The sequence below is a fragment of the Cyprinodon variegatus genome, unplaced genomic scaffold, assembly GCF_000732505.1.
Source record: "Cyprinodon variegatus isolate N-32 unplaced genomic scaffold, C_variegatus-1.0 Scaffold346, whole genome shotgun sequence".
NCBI lineage: Eukaryota > Metazoa > Chordata > Actinopteri > Cyprinodontiformes > Cyprinodontidae > Cyprinodon > Cyprinodon variegatus.
The window spans coordinates 743981-757648 of NW_015150799.1; the positions used below are offsets into that span (position 1 = coordinate 743981).

The window sequence follows — 13668 nt, forward strand, 5'->3', positions numbered from 1 at the left end:
CTATAATAAAATTCAAAATATAATTTTGTCTTTTATAGTCCAACAAGACCCAGAAATAGCTGTGCCAGCCAAGCCAGACTCACAGGACGCAGAGTTAAAATTAAAGTATAAGAAGCATACAATAATTAAAGCACAAATAATACAAACCAGTGTATAAATGATTTTGAAATATAAGGTTCAATATATAAACTTTGGCTGTCAATGACATATGGGACAAATTTCTAAATTTTATTTTGCTGCTAGAATAATAGCTGATGCAGCTTAAAGGGAAGCCATGCATCGATGGATTGATGGTAGTGAAGTTGTGTCCATACTAGGGATGCATGATATATTGCTGTTGGCATCGGTATCGACTGTTATTCTTCATTTTTTAGACATTAATATTTTTGAACCCTTTATAAAATAATGCACTAAAGGCAGTCATCTGTCTATAACTATAAATACCAGAAATGTATTGTGGTACTCTTGTGTTCTCAACAATAGTAAAGCATTTAATAATAATATGTTTGAGCTCATTTTTGGAAAATATAAACCGTATTGGTAGTGTTCGGGTTGAGTAGCTGTAGGTCCATCAGCCACCACCCCTAGAGCGTCCCCACCAACTTTTATCGCAAAGATACACCCTTGGTCCAACATTCCTGTAATAACCCAAAAAGTATATCTAAATGTACTTAACCTTTTGTAGTTTTTTCAACTTCAAATGTCTCCAAGCATCAGGTTTCTCTGCTATATCACAAACGTATGGCCAAATCTTTTACTTCTGAGGTAGAAACAACATGAAGAGACACAAATCAGAACTAGAATTGGATACTGAAGTTGACTTTACCATTTAATTGCAACTAGTTTCTTTAAGAATAAAGTGATGAAAAGAACATTCCCATTAAAGCAACATATCACTGTCTGTACAAGATTTTTTTCACGTTATCAATTTAGAAACAATTGATAAAAGGCATACAAGAAATAAACAGAATTTTTTTTTATCTTGAACAGGAATAGTCGTAGCATTGAAAGCCATTTCAAAGGAACAAAATGAACAAGGTAAAGCCTACTTTACAGAATGTCAACAAAATATGTCAAACCTCAAAATCTAGGTCATTAAAGACATATTGTACATGTTTTTTGTAAATCAAACAATAATTCAAAATTTGTAACACAGATTTACAAACACTGTATCAGAAATCGTTTTTACTAATCTCAATACAATAATAAAAAAAAACAACACATAACTAAAGAAAACATGTTCTATCATACCTGACCCTAGGTCAAGTGCTTTGTGAATATGCAACAAGTAAGGTCCAAACAGTTGGAAGTACACAAAAGTAAGGCATAAAGGGACCTTAGAATATATGATTTTAAGTGATTTAGAAAGAAGATAAGGTATACAGGAGGAACTGGAACATTACTTAGCAGATGCTACGTGAGAAAGTTGATGTTCTTCCAGCAGGTGAGGAAAAGCAAAAGCTTTGTCACACTCCGTGCATTCATACACAACTTCGCCAACATGACTCTCCTGATGCTGTCTAAGAAGAACCCGCTTGCTAAATGACTTGTAGCACATGTCACAACGATACTCCCCAACATGTTTCTCAGCATGCAGTCTCATATGGTTAGATAAGTCTTGGCATGTATTGAATCTCGCTCGACATTGGATACATTTAAACTTCTTTTCCAGGTCTGCTTTAGTAGAAACATACTCTTTAGGACCATGTTGTCTTAGTTCATGCTTTCTGAGGTAACGCTTCTTGCTGAAGGTCTTTCCACAGGTCTCGCATTTATAGTCTCTCAAGATTTTGGAGTGTTGAGTGTTTTGATGTTCCAGTAGGCTGCTTTTGGAAGAGAACTGCACTGAACAATCCTGGCATCTGTAGAGATCTTCTCCAATAACATCGACTTCCTCTTCGTCCCCTGTAGCCTCATGAGTTGGACTAGCATCTTCCTGATCCAAGTACCTGTTCTCCAATATTTCTTGCCGTTTCAGAGAACAATTATGGTGAAGAAGAGCCTCTTTCTTTAAAAATCTTTTACCACACTCCGCACAATCATAAACAATTGGTGTCGTAGGGTGAAGAACTTCTTGTTCTTCTGACTCACTGTCTGAGGTATGTTGTTCCGCCTTTTCCTGTTCAGGTGAACAATCAGGGTGAGTTGGAAAATGTTGGATCAGTTCTGTGGCACTACTAAAACACTGGTGGCAAACTGGGCATATGAATCCCTTCGATGAGTCCCTTTCCTGACCCAATACTATTGTAGTGCCAACATGGGTTTTGAGATGACTGAGGAAGTGCTGAGATGAGGAAAAACTACTGTTACACTGATTACATGGATATTCTCTATCAGACCATGGCTGCTGATGAGTGATTTGGTGCTTTTTCAGATGAGATGCATGAAGAAAATATTTGTTGCACTCTGTGCAAGTATAGGGTCGCTCTCTTGCCTCCAAGCATCCGTGTTCAGAGAGTTCTTCTGGATCTCTGAAGCGCTCACTACAGATGCCACAGCGGTACTTGAACTCGGTTGTATATCCGAACATGCTTTTAGGGTGTTCAAGCTCTCCCTTGGAACCTGAAGTCAGGAGGTCTTCATTTGACATTGTGTGGGTCTTGCGATGCTCAGCTCTGCTGCTTTTACACTGAAATATCTTATTGCAGATATCGCATGGAAAGCTCTCTTCTCGGTGCGTTGACATGTGCTCTGCTAGCTGTGTGGGTCCAGCAAAGCCTAGGTCACACTTTGGACAACGGAACGGACGGCTCTTCCCGTGAGAATGTTTATGATTCCGTAGTGCAAACAGCGATACAAATCCTCTACCACATGTTGGACACTGAAACTCAGACTTGTGCATGCGCTGATGCTGTTGCAACTGGGACGCCTGGAAGAAACATTTACCGCATTCAGCACATTCATGTGGCTTTTTGCCAAGGTGACACAACTGGTGGTCCTCAAGACTTTCTGATGTTGGGAAAGTCTTTCCGCACACATGGCAGGGGAAGTAAGGGGCTGAGTCAGAGTCACTGTCGCTGCCAAGGTTTTGATCTTCATCACTATCACCATTTGTACTAACATAACTGCTAGACTGCTGTTCAACACTACCCCACTGCAGATATCCACCCCTTTGTTCTCGTATCTCCTTTGGATGGCATTCCTTACAATGTCTTGACAGGGACTTTTTGGATGAATACATTTTGCTGCACCACTGGCAATGAAATATGTCATCAGCATGTTCACTAATGTAATGTTCACGTAAGACATGCCTTGTCGCAACTGGTAGCTCACATAACTTGCAAGTAAAAGGTTTACTATGATCATGAGTTGCTTTGTGCTTTTCAAGCTCAGTCATACTGCTGCACACCTTAGTGCAAAATGGACAGAAGTACTTTTGGTGGACTACATGCAGTTTCATGTGTCTTCTCAGATTTCCCGGATTAGAGAACACTCGCCCACATTTGGGACATTTATTAGATTTTTTCTCTTCTTCCTCTCTTCCATGGTCTTCAAGGTGACTTATCAGCAACAGGCCATCAGTGAAGCTTTTATCGCATTCAGAACATTGGTACTGCACAGATTTCTTTTCGGTACTAGAGTTTCCACTCTGGGCCTGATTTCCATATGAGCTTTGTGTCGATTCATCCTCTGGCTCTTCCTTACATGGGACATTAGTTTGCAACACTTTTGCACAGGGTGTTGTTGCTGCTCTCGTTTCAAAATTGCCTTTGGACTTGGGGCTAATAAAAGCATCATCCCTCTCTGCTTTTATAGGGATGTCCTGCCGTTGGTTTCCACGTCTACATTTTCTGTAGTGATTTCGGAGTTGAGTTTTATTCCAGAAGCCCCTTTTGCAGTATTTACAGACATAGGGTACTCGTGTTGAATGTACACGCTGGTGACCAATTAGTCCTGCTCTGTTTGTGAAGCACATGTTACACTCCTGGCAGACAAGCAAGTCTGAGGCATCAGGAGCTAGACCAGTGTCTGGTATAGGCAACACAACATCATTAGAGGAGGCTTTTCCGTAAAGCTCATCCACAGGCTCCTCTTTGATTTTGGGTATGTTGGACAGAAGTTGTTGCAGTGGAGCAGTAGAGATGGGTGGAGTGTCCGTGTCTTGCTTGTGTGTAGTTAAAAAGTGTTCCTGGAGTTGTGAAAATAACAAGAATCGTAAACTGCAGTATGCACATGAAAAGCCTTTCGGTGGGCTTTGAATGGTTGGCTGTTTGCTTTTGGAATCGTTTGGTGAGCAAGTTTTTAGAATGCAAGCTTTTTTGTGGTTTTCAAGTTGTGATTCAGAGAAAAATCCCCCACATCTGTCGCAGAGCACATTGCTGGGCTGAGTTTTATCTTTACACTTATGACGTGACAGATAATCACTTCTTATGAATCTCTCTCCACATTGATCACATGAATATGGCCTCTCTCCTGTGTGTAATCGGGTGTGTACATTTAACTGCCAGCTGTTTTTGAAAGCACGGGGGCAGTAGCTGCACACAAACTTAAGGTCTTTGTTGAATAAAGGCTGAATCCTCACCAATATTTTTTTCCTTATCCCATCAAGATTTTGGATAATATTGTCAGTTGGTTTATCAGTTTCCTGTAATGGAGTCTCTGATTCTCTCTGCTTTCTGCATTTTCTCATCTTTTGATGATGTTTCAATGTTTTTTCGTGAGAGAAGGCAGAACCACAATAGCGGCACTTGAATTTCTTTACAGTGTGGAACATAGTGATATGTCGAGAAAGTTTATTCTCAGCTGTAAAGCTTTTCAAGCAGACTTTACAGTCAAAGCTCTCTTGCTCATCAGGCGACTTTAGGTTGAATTTACTTTGCCAACCTTTGCCAACATCTTCCAGACTAATTTTAGGGATTCTCACTTCTAGCCGTGTCTTTTTACTTTTGCAAAGAGCCTGGTGCACTTTCAGGTGATCGTATCTTGAAAAGCAGCTGTCACAGGCTTTGCAGCGATATGGCTTCACCTCATTGTGCGTCAGAATGTGATGCCTCAGGCTTCGTGCTTTAATGAAAGTCTTAGTGCAGAATCTACATTTTAACTCAGCTTCAACCTCAGATGGGAATGTTTGTGAAGCAGAATCTTCCTCTGCCTCAATTTTGAGTTTTTGTGAATCTGATTTTGACTTAGGATGGCATGAAGCTTCATGATTTAACCATCGAGTTTTACTGCTAAACCTTTGGTCACAGTTCATACATTGGAAGGGTTGCAGGCCAGTATGTGTAACAGTATGTCTTAGTAAGAGGGATGTGTATCTGAACCGTTTTGAACAATATTGGCATTTTAGTGGCAACAATTTACTTTCATCTGAGTCAGAAGTTTTTTCTTGGACACCGTTGTTTACTTCAGTTGAGTTTGACTCTGAATTATCATCAAGGGATTCACTGGCCAAGGAGATCTCTTTGGTCCCGACGCACATCACCTTATGCCGAGTTAGCATGTGTATTCCATAGTATTGACCACATTTTGTACATATATGCAGAGACTTATTTTTGTGGCCCTTAATGTGCATTTCTAAACGGATTCTTTTCCAAAATCTCCGGGGACATATGGTACACGATAGCCGTTTGTTTATAGGATTACTCAAATTTGCTTCCATATTGGGATTGGTATTTGGTTGTTTACAACTCTCTGTGTGAATTTTGAGGTATACTGAACGGTAGAACTGTTTTCCACAGTTGGCACAGGAAAAAGCTTTTTCCCCGGTGTGTCTGATCGTGTGGCGTGTCAAAGAATGACGCGTTTTAAACTTTTTTTTGCAGAATGGACACTGGTTTGAAGAACTTCTTGAAATGTGTGCGAGAATGTGTTTTCTTAAAATGTGGGCATCATCAAATGTTTCTTTACAGAGTGAACATTGCAAAGATTTTAGCCCAGTCTGCTCTTTGACAGATTCAGAGCATTGTTTTGGCTTTGTTTGAGTTTCCATTGCAGGTTTCTGTGTCTTCTTGTCTTTGTTTCTGTGTGTCACTAAATGCCTAAGCAGATACACTGGATACTGAAACTGTGCTGGGCACTCTGGGCACTGGAGCATTCCCTTTTCAAGGTGAGAGCTTCGGTGTTGGATCAGTTCTCCAATTGTAGGTAGAACTTTTTTACAGACTGTACACTGTATCCTCTTCTGGTGTACAACTCTGTGAGCAATGAGATGTGAAAGGTTCTTAAATCCCTTTGCACATTCCAGACAGCGGTATGGTTTGTCACCACAATGACTACCCTCATGTCTCTTTAACGATGCTAGAATACGAAAATTTAGGCCACAAAAGCGACATCTAAAAGTTTTCTTTGGATTTTCTTCTACTTTGTCAGGTTGACTGGCATTCTTGTCAGTTTTTTTGTCACATGAAGATACTGGTTTGGGTAAGGCAGATTTCCTATACCTGATTATTTTGCCAGTCCGCTTAAACAACTCATGTTTTTTCATGTGTCTATACTTTCCAGAGGGATGAAAAAATATAGCAGGGCAGTGACTGCATTTGTAATGAATCTTGGATGCTAAATCTTGGGGTTCCTCCATTTTTGCTTCTTCCTCCTTAGCTTGTATCATCTGTAGAGGGTCTGTTGATTGGATCTTTTGCTCGTTGTGCTTACAAGACCTTTGACGCCATTTAAGCCTCTCTCTCGCGAGCCGATTAAGAGTTTCTCGCAGGCAAGTTAGTTTAATATGTCTATATCTGTTGCATGACGCAGTGAAGGTAGCATTACACAAGGGACATGCATATTTGTCACCAACTTTCTTCTTTCCTCCATATATTGCATCTCGGACACAGAAGCGCAAATGCCGAGCCCTGTTATACGAGTATTTGAAATGTCTTGGACAAAGAGGACATTTATATGGAGCATCTTTCTCACTTAGAGAGGACATCCTTTCCGCCTTGTGCACATTGTAGATATGCTTTTTGAGTCGTTTTGCGGAAGAAAAAGCTTTGCCACAATAGTGACAGACATTGGTTTTGGAGATGTCAATGAGCCTGACGTAACATGGCTTCATGCTTTCATATGAATTGTTTAGGGCCACATCTTTCTGTGTTGGGGTTTCAGTTTTGATAGGAATGGTGCATGTCTTCTTAGCTTTTAGAGACTGCTTGCACCTACCAGGAACTCTTCTGTGATGATTCAAAGAACTTGACTGTGAAAAGTACAAGCCACATCCACTGCACCTATAAGGTGTTCTTCCAGTGTGATCACGCATATGCCTAACATAGTGAAGTATTCTGGAAAATATTAGGCCACACCTACTGCACCTGTAGGGACCACAGTTTTTCTTCTTCTGTGTGCTGATCTGATTACAACAATGCTGTTCGCCATCTTCACTCTTCATGAAATAGACATCACATGTGTTACAATGTTGATAACTTGGCATTGGATGGCAACAGTAGTGGTGCTCGATCAGAAGATCTACACTGTTAGCTTTATGTAGACAATTAGAACAATTGTATGTGCTGCCCATTTTATCTGACGTCTCCATGTTCATCAGTATTACAACAGGGTGAAGGAAGGGTCTCATATGGGCAGATGATGTCAATTGAGGTATTGGCCGTTCTGGCTGGTCCATGGGGCCCTCCACAGGTGTCCTCTCATGCATTTCTTGAAGCTGATGTGAGACATCAACTGTTTCTAAAGCACTGCATGAAGACTCATCTGCAGACAGAGGTTCGCCATACAACAGGCCTGGTTCTGATGAGATGATTGTGGGAAAATCTGAATTTTCAAATGAATCCTTTGCATCTTCAGGAAAATCTACATGTTCCTTCTTTTCCTGAACCACAGAATGATCATTAAATGAATAGTGTGGATCTGGGAACAAAGCAGAATTTAAATTATTCTCCTGACCACTAGTGGCATGAGAGTTTAAACAGGACTTCAAGTTACTTAAATCTTTTTGTGTGTTAATGTCAGTTATAGAAGTGATAATACATGTTTGATCTGTATGGGAGGTAGCACTTGTGCCCACCAGTGGACCTTCATTTGAATGAGATAGAAGCACATCTGTGTTTAAGACATTTGGGTCTGGGGATTCTGAATGATCAATATCTTTAGTATCAATCGGGGAATTGGTATGAGTGACACGTGGACTAGATTTCTGACTTGAAGGCAATTCTGGAGTTTCCTTGTGTGGTAGACTTCCCGTGTCCTGATAAGTAGGCAAGTCTGGGCAATTACTATTGAGTTCTGACTGACTAACCATATCATTATCAACAGGGATATTGTCACTTGTGATAGAGGGACTGGAGTCTTTACTTGAGTAGGTGTTCTTTGCAGGGAGGTTTCTAGTTCCCTGAACTGTATGCAAATTTTTTGCAGAATCATTTTGCCTTAGTATGGATTCATCTTTTGAGAGGACCACAGTTGTGTTTTCTGGTGAGCTTTCCTTTTCCAGACTATGATTGCTGTCATTGATCAAAGGGGTTTGCTGCAAGTCTGTCTCAGTATGCACATGTTCATTATCTTTAAAAGCTGAATTCTTCAAAATGCCACTGAGGGCAATGGAGCCAATACAAGGCAGATTTTGGGAAAGTGTCAACTTTTCTGCACTTACATTTTTTTGAGCTTTATGAAAACATTCATCAGTATCTGAACTGTGTGTCATTGACGATGCTCGACTAGCCACACCTTTATTTTCAATTTCACTGAACTGATTAGAAGAGTAGCTCCTAGTATCACCTGGCTTGGAAAAATCCGCATCTAGAGAAAAAGCTGTGTTTTGCTCTACAGTTTTACATAGTAGTTCCTTGTCTTTTTGTACTTCTTGATCAATCTTTGTGACTGTGTTAGAGTCACGTGAATCATCATCACTCACACCACTGAGACTTTCACAAGATTTCTGTTCAGATGACTGCAAACTGAACTCCGTGTTATGGTTGTTGCTACTTAAAATGCTTTCGCTTTGCTCATCATCATTGTCTGAAGAATTTGATTCATGCAGAACCAGCAATTGAGATGCATCCTTCTGAATATCTCTTTCATGTTTGTCAGCTTTTATCATTTCATCTTCCAAATCAGTGGAATTTGAAATCATGGATGTTTTTTCATCAAAAAACTCACCTAATGAGCCTGATTTTTCCAAAAGGTTTGTTAAGCACCGATCTTTTCCTAACTCAGGCTCATTCATAGCTGTGCTTTGATCATCAGTTGAGGTTGGAGGATCCAATTCCTCACTTTGATTGATTTCCTCTAAAAAGTCATCCTTTATGTAACTCTGCTCATTGTCAAATTTAGACGGAGCTGTTGATTTTAGAATATGATCCTCCTCTTGGTTCACAAAATGCTGATTTCCATCTCTAGGACATTTTTCAGTCATACTGAAGCCTGGATATGTAGCTTCTGCAATGTCTCTGTCCAGATTAACCTTTTTTTGTGGATAAGGAAAAGCATCACGTTCAGTCCCTGTAGTCCTCACATCAGAAGAGTTAGCAGAAGAATGATCATGTTCCCTGTAATCTTTGACTGAAAATGAATTAATCGCTGAAGTTCTAGGCCACAGTCTTTCCATCTGGTTATTGCCATTTCCAGTTGCAGAGAAACTGTATTTCGTGGAGCCTTCATTTGAAACAATGTCAGTTTTTGGTCTTGGCAAAAAATTATTTCGGGTGAATTTGCATGAAGGCCGTGCTTCCCTAGCATCTGTGTCAGAGCAGTTGCTAACAGCAGAGTAGTTCCCCCGATATGATGTGGCTTGCATGTGGTCTTGCTTCGGACGATGAAAATCTGGTGCAAAAGACGAATGGTAAGATCCTGGTGTAGGGAAGGAGTTTGAAGCATAGTTGGGGAAATCTCTACCCCTATATCTTGGCGGGTAATCCCTTGCCACATCTTGTCTATTACCTTGCCATTGCCTTTCATTGTACCGGTTATAAAAACAGTCTGACCTTGGAGGTTCAAAACTGTTACTTCTGCAATAGTTCGCATTAAAGTTTGTGTTTGGTGCAGGGAATTGTCGTGATCCCACTGCACCAGAGAAACCATGATGTCCAGTAAAGTTTCCAAAATGCTGGGGTGCAGATCTATCAGACTCTGCTGTCCTCCTTAGACTTCGAGGATCTGACGAACGAGGTGGGAAGTTTGGAAAGTATGAATTCCAGCCATGAGCCATTTTGTTAAAGGATTAGCAAAAATGGCTTTTCGCATCCAATCCTAAAATAAAGAAGAAAAAAAAAGAAGAAAATCAGTTTTAATACTAGAAAAGCACTCAGAAGTGCAGATCTCTGCTGAGCAGTACATTTTTCTCCATATTGCGACTTACACCTATAGCTTAGACTTGCACATAATCTGGATCAGTACCAAATTCCTCATAAGTTCTAAATTGACCCTGCTAACTAACAAACTGACAATGTTACCTTTTCTTGTGTTTTGATCTTCAGTAAAATACCTCCAGATGTTTTGAGTCGAATGCTAAGGTTGTCAGCAGTCACTGTTGCCACACTATGATTTGCTGCTTTTTCTGCCAAATATCCCTATTGCACAATGTTAGAGAATCCTTCAAAAACTCCTGCATTCAGATTATGATCTGGATCATCACCAAAATGTAGGGATTGCTCCTTGGTATGAGGGACACATCTGATAATTTCATTAGAATCTGTCAATATTTCTTTGAGTTATCCCACAGACAGACGGACGCAAAAACCTATGACAAATCTCATATTAGAAAGCATAATTGCTTACCTTTACTGGGACATGGCACCATCACAGGTTAGTAAAGCCACATCTGGGGGTGGGAGGTGAGCCTGCATTAAAACATGTATGAATTAATAATCAAAGTCTAGCGTTTCCTGTCGCTTGCGCGGTGAATCGTGCCGCCTGCGCTGTGCGGAGATGCAGGGGAAACATGTATGAATTAATAATCAAAGTCTAGCGTTTCCTGTCGCTTGCGCGGTGAATCGTGCCGCCTGCGCTGTGCGGAGATGCAGGGGAAACATGTATGAATTAATAATCAAAGTCTAGCGTTTCCTGTCGCTTGCGCGGTGAATCGTGCCGCCTGCGCTGTGCGGAGATGCAGGGGAAACATGTATGAATTAATAATCAAAGTCTAGCGTTTCCTGTCGCTTGCGCGGTGAATCGTGCCGCCTGCGCTGTGCGGAGATGCAGGGGAAACATGTATGAATTAATAATCAAAGTCTAAATAAAATTTCTAAAATTGTTTAAGTTTTTAACCTATCCAGTGCACTAAAACAAAGAAATATACCTAGAGAAGTATATTAAATATAATAAAACAGAACTACAGCTAAAATCAGTAGTTAAAAAGCAATTTTACCACTGGCTACTAAATTGTAAACAGGAAATAAAAGGAAAGAGTAAATTTTGAGTGGCGGTGCCTACACAGGGCCTTTGTAAAATAGCACTTTTGTAAATAAACAGACCCACAGTTACAAATAGGGTGACCAAATGTCTTACTTGGTATGGGACTGTACTTTGTCACTGTATCCCACAAAGTTATGGAGGACCAGCTCTACCATTTTTACAAATGAAAACAGAAATAAATAAATGCTAAATAAATAAATAAGCATACAATTAAATCCAGAAGTTGACCCTCTAAGACACAGCCCTTCTTCGTTTGCATAATGAGGCAGAAATGCATACAGAAATGTAAACATGACAGGCAGAAATAAATAGCATTGCAGAAATACTTAGGGTAAAAAAATACAAAGGAAAATAAAACAGACAAAAATATAACATGCACATAAATACTTAAAAAAAGTTAATAAATAAAGTTGAACATTATAATGGACAATAAATAAATAAGATAATTATTACAAAGGCGAATACATAAACAAGCTAATTAAAAGAAATATATACATTTACAGTGTTGGGCACGTTACTTTGAAAAAATAATTAGTTATAGTTACTAGTTACTTCTCCCAAAAAGTAACTGAGTTACTAACTGAGTTACTCCACAATAAAAGTAACTAGTTACTAGTAAAAGTAACTATTGCATTACTTTTGCATTTCTCGCCCCCGTAACCCTCACCACCCGGCCCCCACCTTCTCGCCGTGTGTTTCAAAAGCCAGCTGAATAGAGCGGATGACAAAGACAAGAACCTGCAGAGAGTTTTGCATTTATTGCAGCTCAACGTAAATGACATTAGGGGGGAACGCGATGTGAAGTTTTTTAACAGGGCATTCAGATCTGGTGAGTATATGAAATTAATAACTGGGGTTGTCTAATTCTGAAATCCTGTGTGTTTGGGTTGTTATAGATACTGCAACATCTATCTATCCATCTAGATGTGTACTCTGTGTGTGACATAAAATATGGATCTTCATCCCTGCCACAAAGGCCATTAAATAATGTTTAAAATAAAAAATACAGTAGGTTGAAAAGGCAGAGTATCCATCCAGATTTCTCCCTTTCTCCATAGAGGCTATCATTTGATCCTTCAAGCTCTCCATAGTTCTCCTGTGGCGCGAGCACAGGGCAACTGTTGCGCGCCATTAGCGCGGATGCGCGTTTCCTGTCGCTTGCGCGGTGAATCGTGCCATCTGCGCTGTGTGGAGATGCAGGGGAAACCGTATATCTGATGGGGAAATGCAGCTCGACGTAACACCGGTATTTCCATCTGAAAAACGCTGTTTTGCTGCTGGAGTCATCCCCACTCTCCATCTCTCTGTGTGCGCTGTACGTTAACACCTCCCAGAGGAAACACCCACCTACCCAACTGACAGACGTCTCACTATACATCAGCCATTCTCATCCTCCCCTCTCTCATGACACGGCGCGCACGAGTCCTATCATGAAAAAAGGTTCATTGTGTGATGCAGATGCACGCCGGGGCCTACACAGCTCGTACTCCTGCGGGTGTGACAGCTGAGATGATAATAAAAAAAAAAGTTGGTTGTGTTATCTAGGGCTGGGTATTGTTAAAAAATTTTTGGTTCCGGTACCAATACCGATACCTTCAATTCGATACCGGTTCCTGAACGATACTTTTTTCGATACCAGTTTTATAATATCAATTCGAAGAAAAAGAAAATTACACAACATAAAAAAGTACAAATCTTGAGTTTTATTTTAAGCTCTGATTTTTCCATTTACATTTTTCCTCTCACAGTACATAAAAAAAAAAAATTCACTGTCTAATATTCACTGTTACATTGTGAGGACCTTTTTACTTAGCAGTTTTCCTTTAGAAAAAATACCATGTCTGACAAACAAGCCCATTGAATGGGATCCTACTGACAGCACCGCTGGTATGTGGGGGTCTGAGCGGCTCCCACAGAAATATTGGAAGGCGGGATGAACTGACTGCACTGATTAAGTTTTCAGGTGGATTTACCCACTTAAAAACATAATAAAACTACTTTATTCCCACTGATCACAGCAAATATAGCTGCAAGGCAAATAAAGGATAGAGTAGCTCCGCCCAACGCGCGTCAGAGCCACTTTTCGACCGCGCAGCCAGTGCAGCAAAGCTGCTTCAGCCGCGCGTCAGAACTAAACTGGTACAAGCAGCAAAAAGGAAGCAACAGACGCGATTTTGCTGCTCCTGCTGCGTCCAGTTTAAAAGCAGCATGATTCACTTCGTTCTGGCTTTGCACTGCCCACGGGCTGCTGAGAGGAGGGTGGCTGCGGTCCGCTCTTCTTGCAGTGAAACACTGAGCAACGTTCTGCTCTTAAATTGTTTACGTGCACGATGTATTGCATTGCGCACTATTGGCATCAGTGTTAATAAA

The 13668-nt window shown here is 40.5% G+C and overlaps 1 protein-coding gene across 1 annotated transcript in view; it reads right to left on the reverse strand.

Annotated features, from left to right (window-relative positions):
- Nucleotides 1–375: 375 nt before the first annotated feature.
- Nucleotides 376–13668, reverse strand: part of LOC107091648 — a 31446-nt gene continuing 18153 nt past the window's right edge. The window contains exons 3-4 of the mRNA XM_015385697.1: nucleotides 10663–10724; nucleotides 376–10134 (exon numbers count right to left, since the gene is read on the reverse strand). Of these exons, the coding sequence (XP_015241183.1) occupies nucleotides 1400–10093 (8694 nt within the window). The 5' untranslated portion in view covers nucleotides 10094–10134; nucleotides 10663–10724 and the 3' untranslated portion in view covers nucleotides 376–1399. The remainder of the gene's footprint in view (nucleotides 10135–10662; nucleotides 10725–13668) is intronic.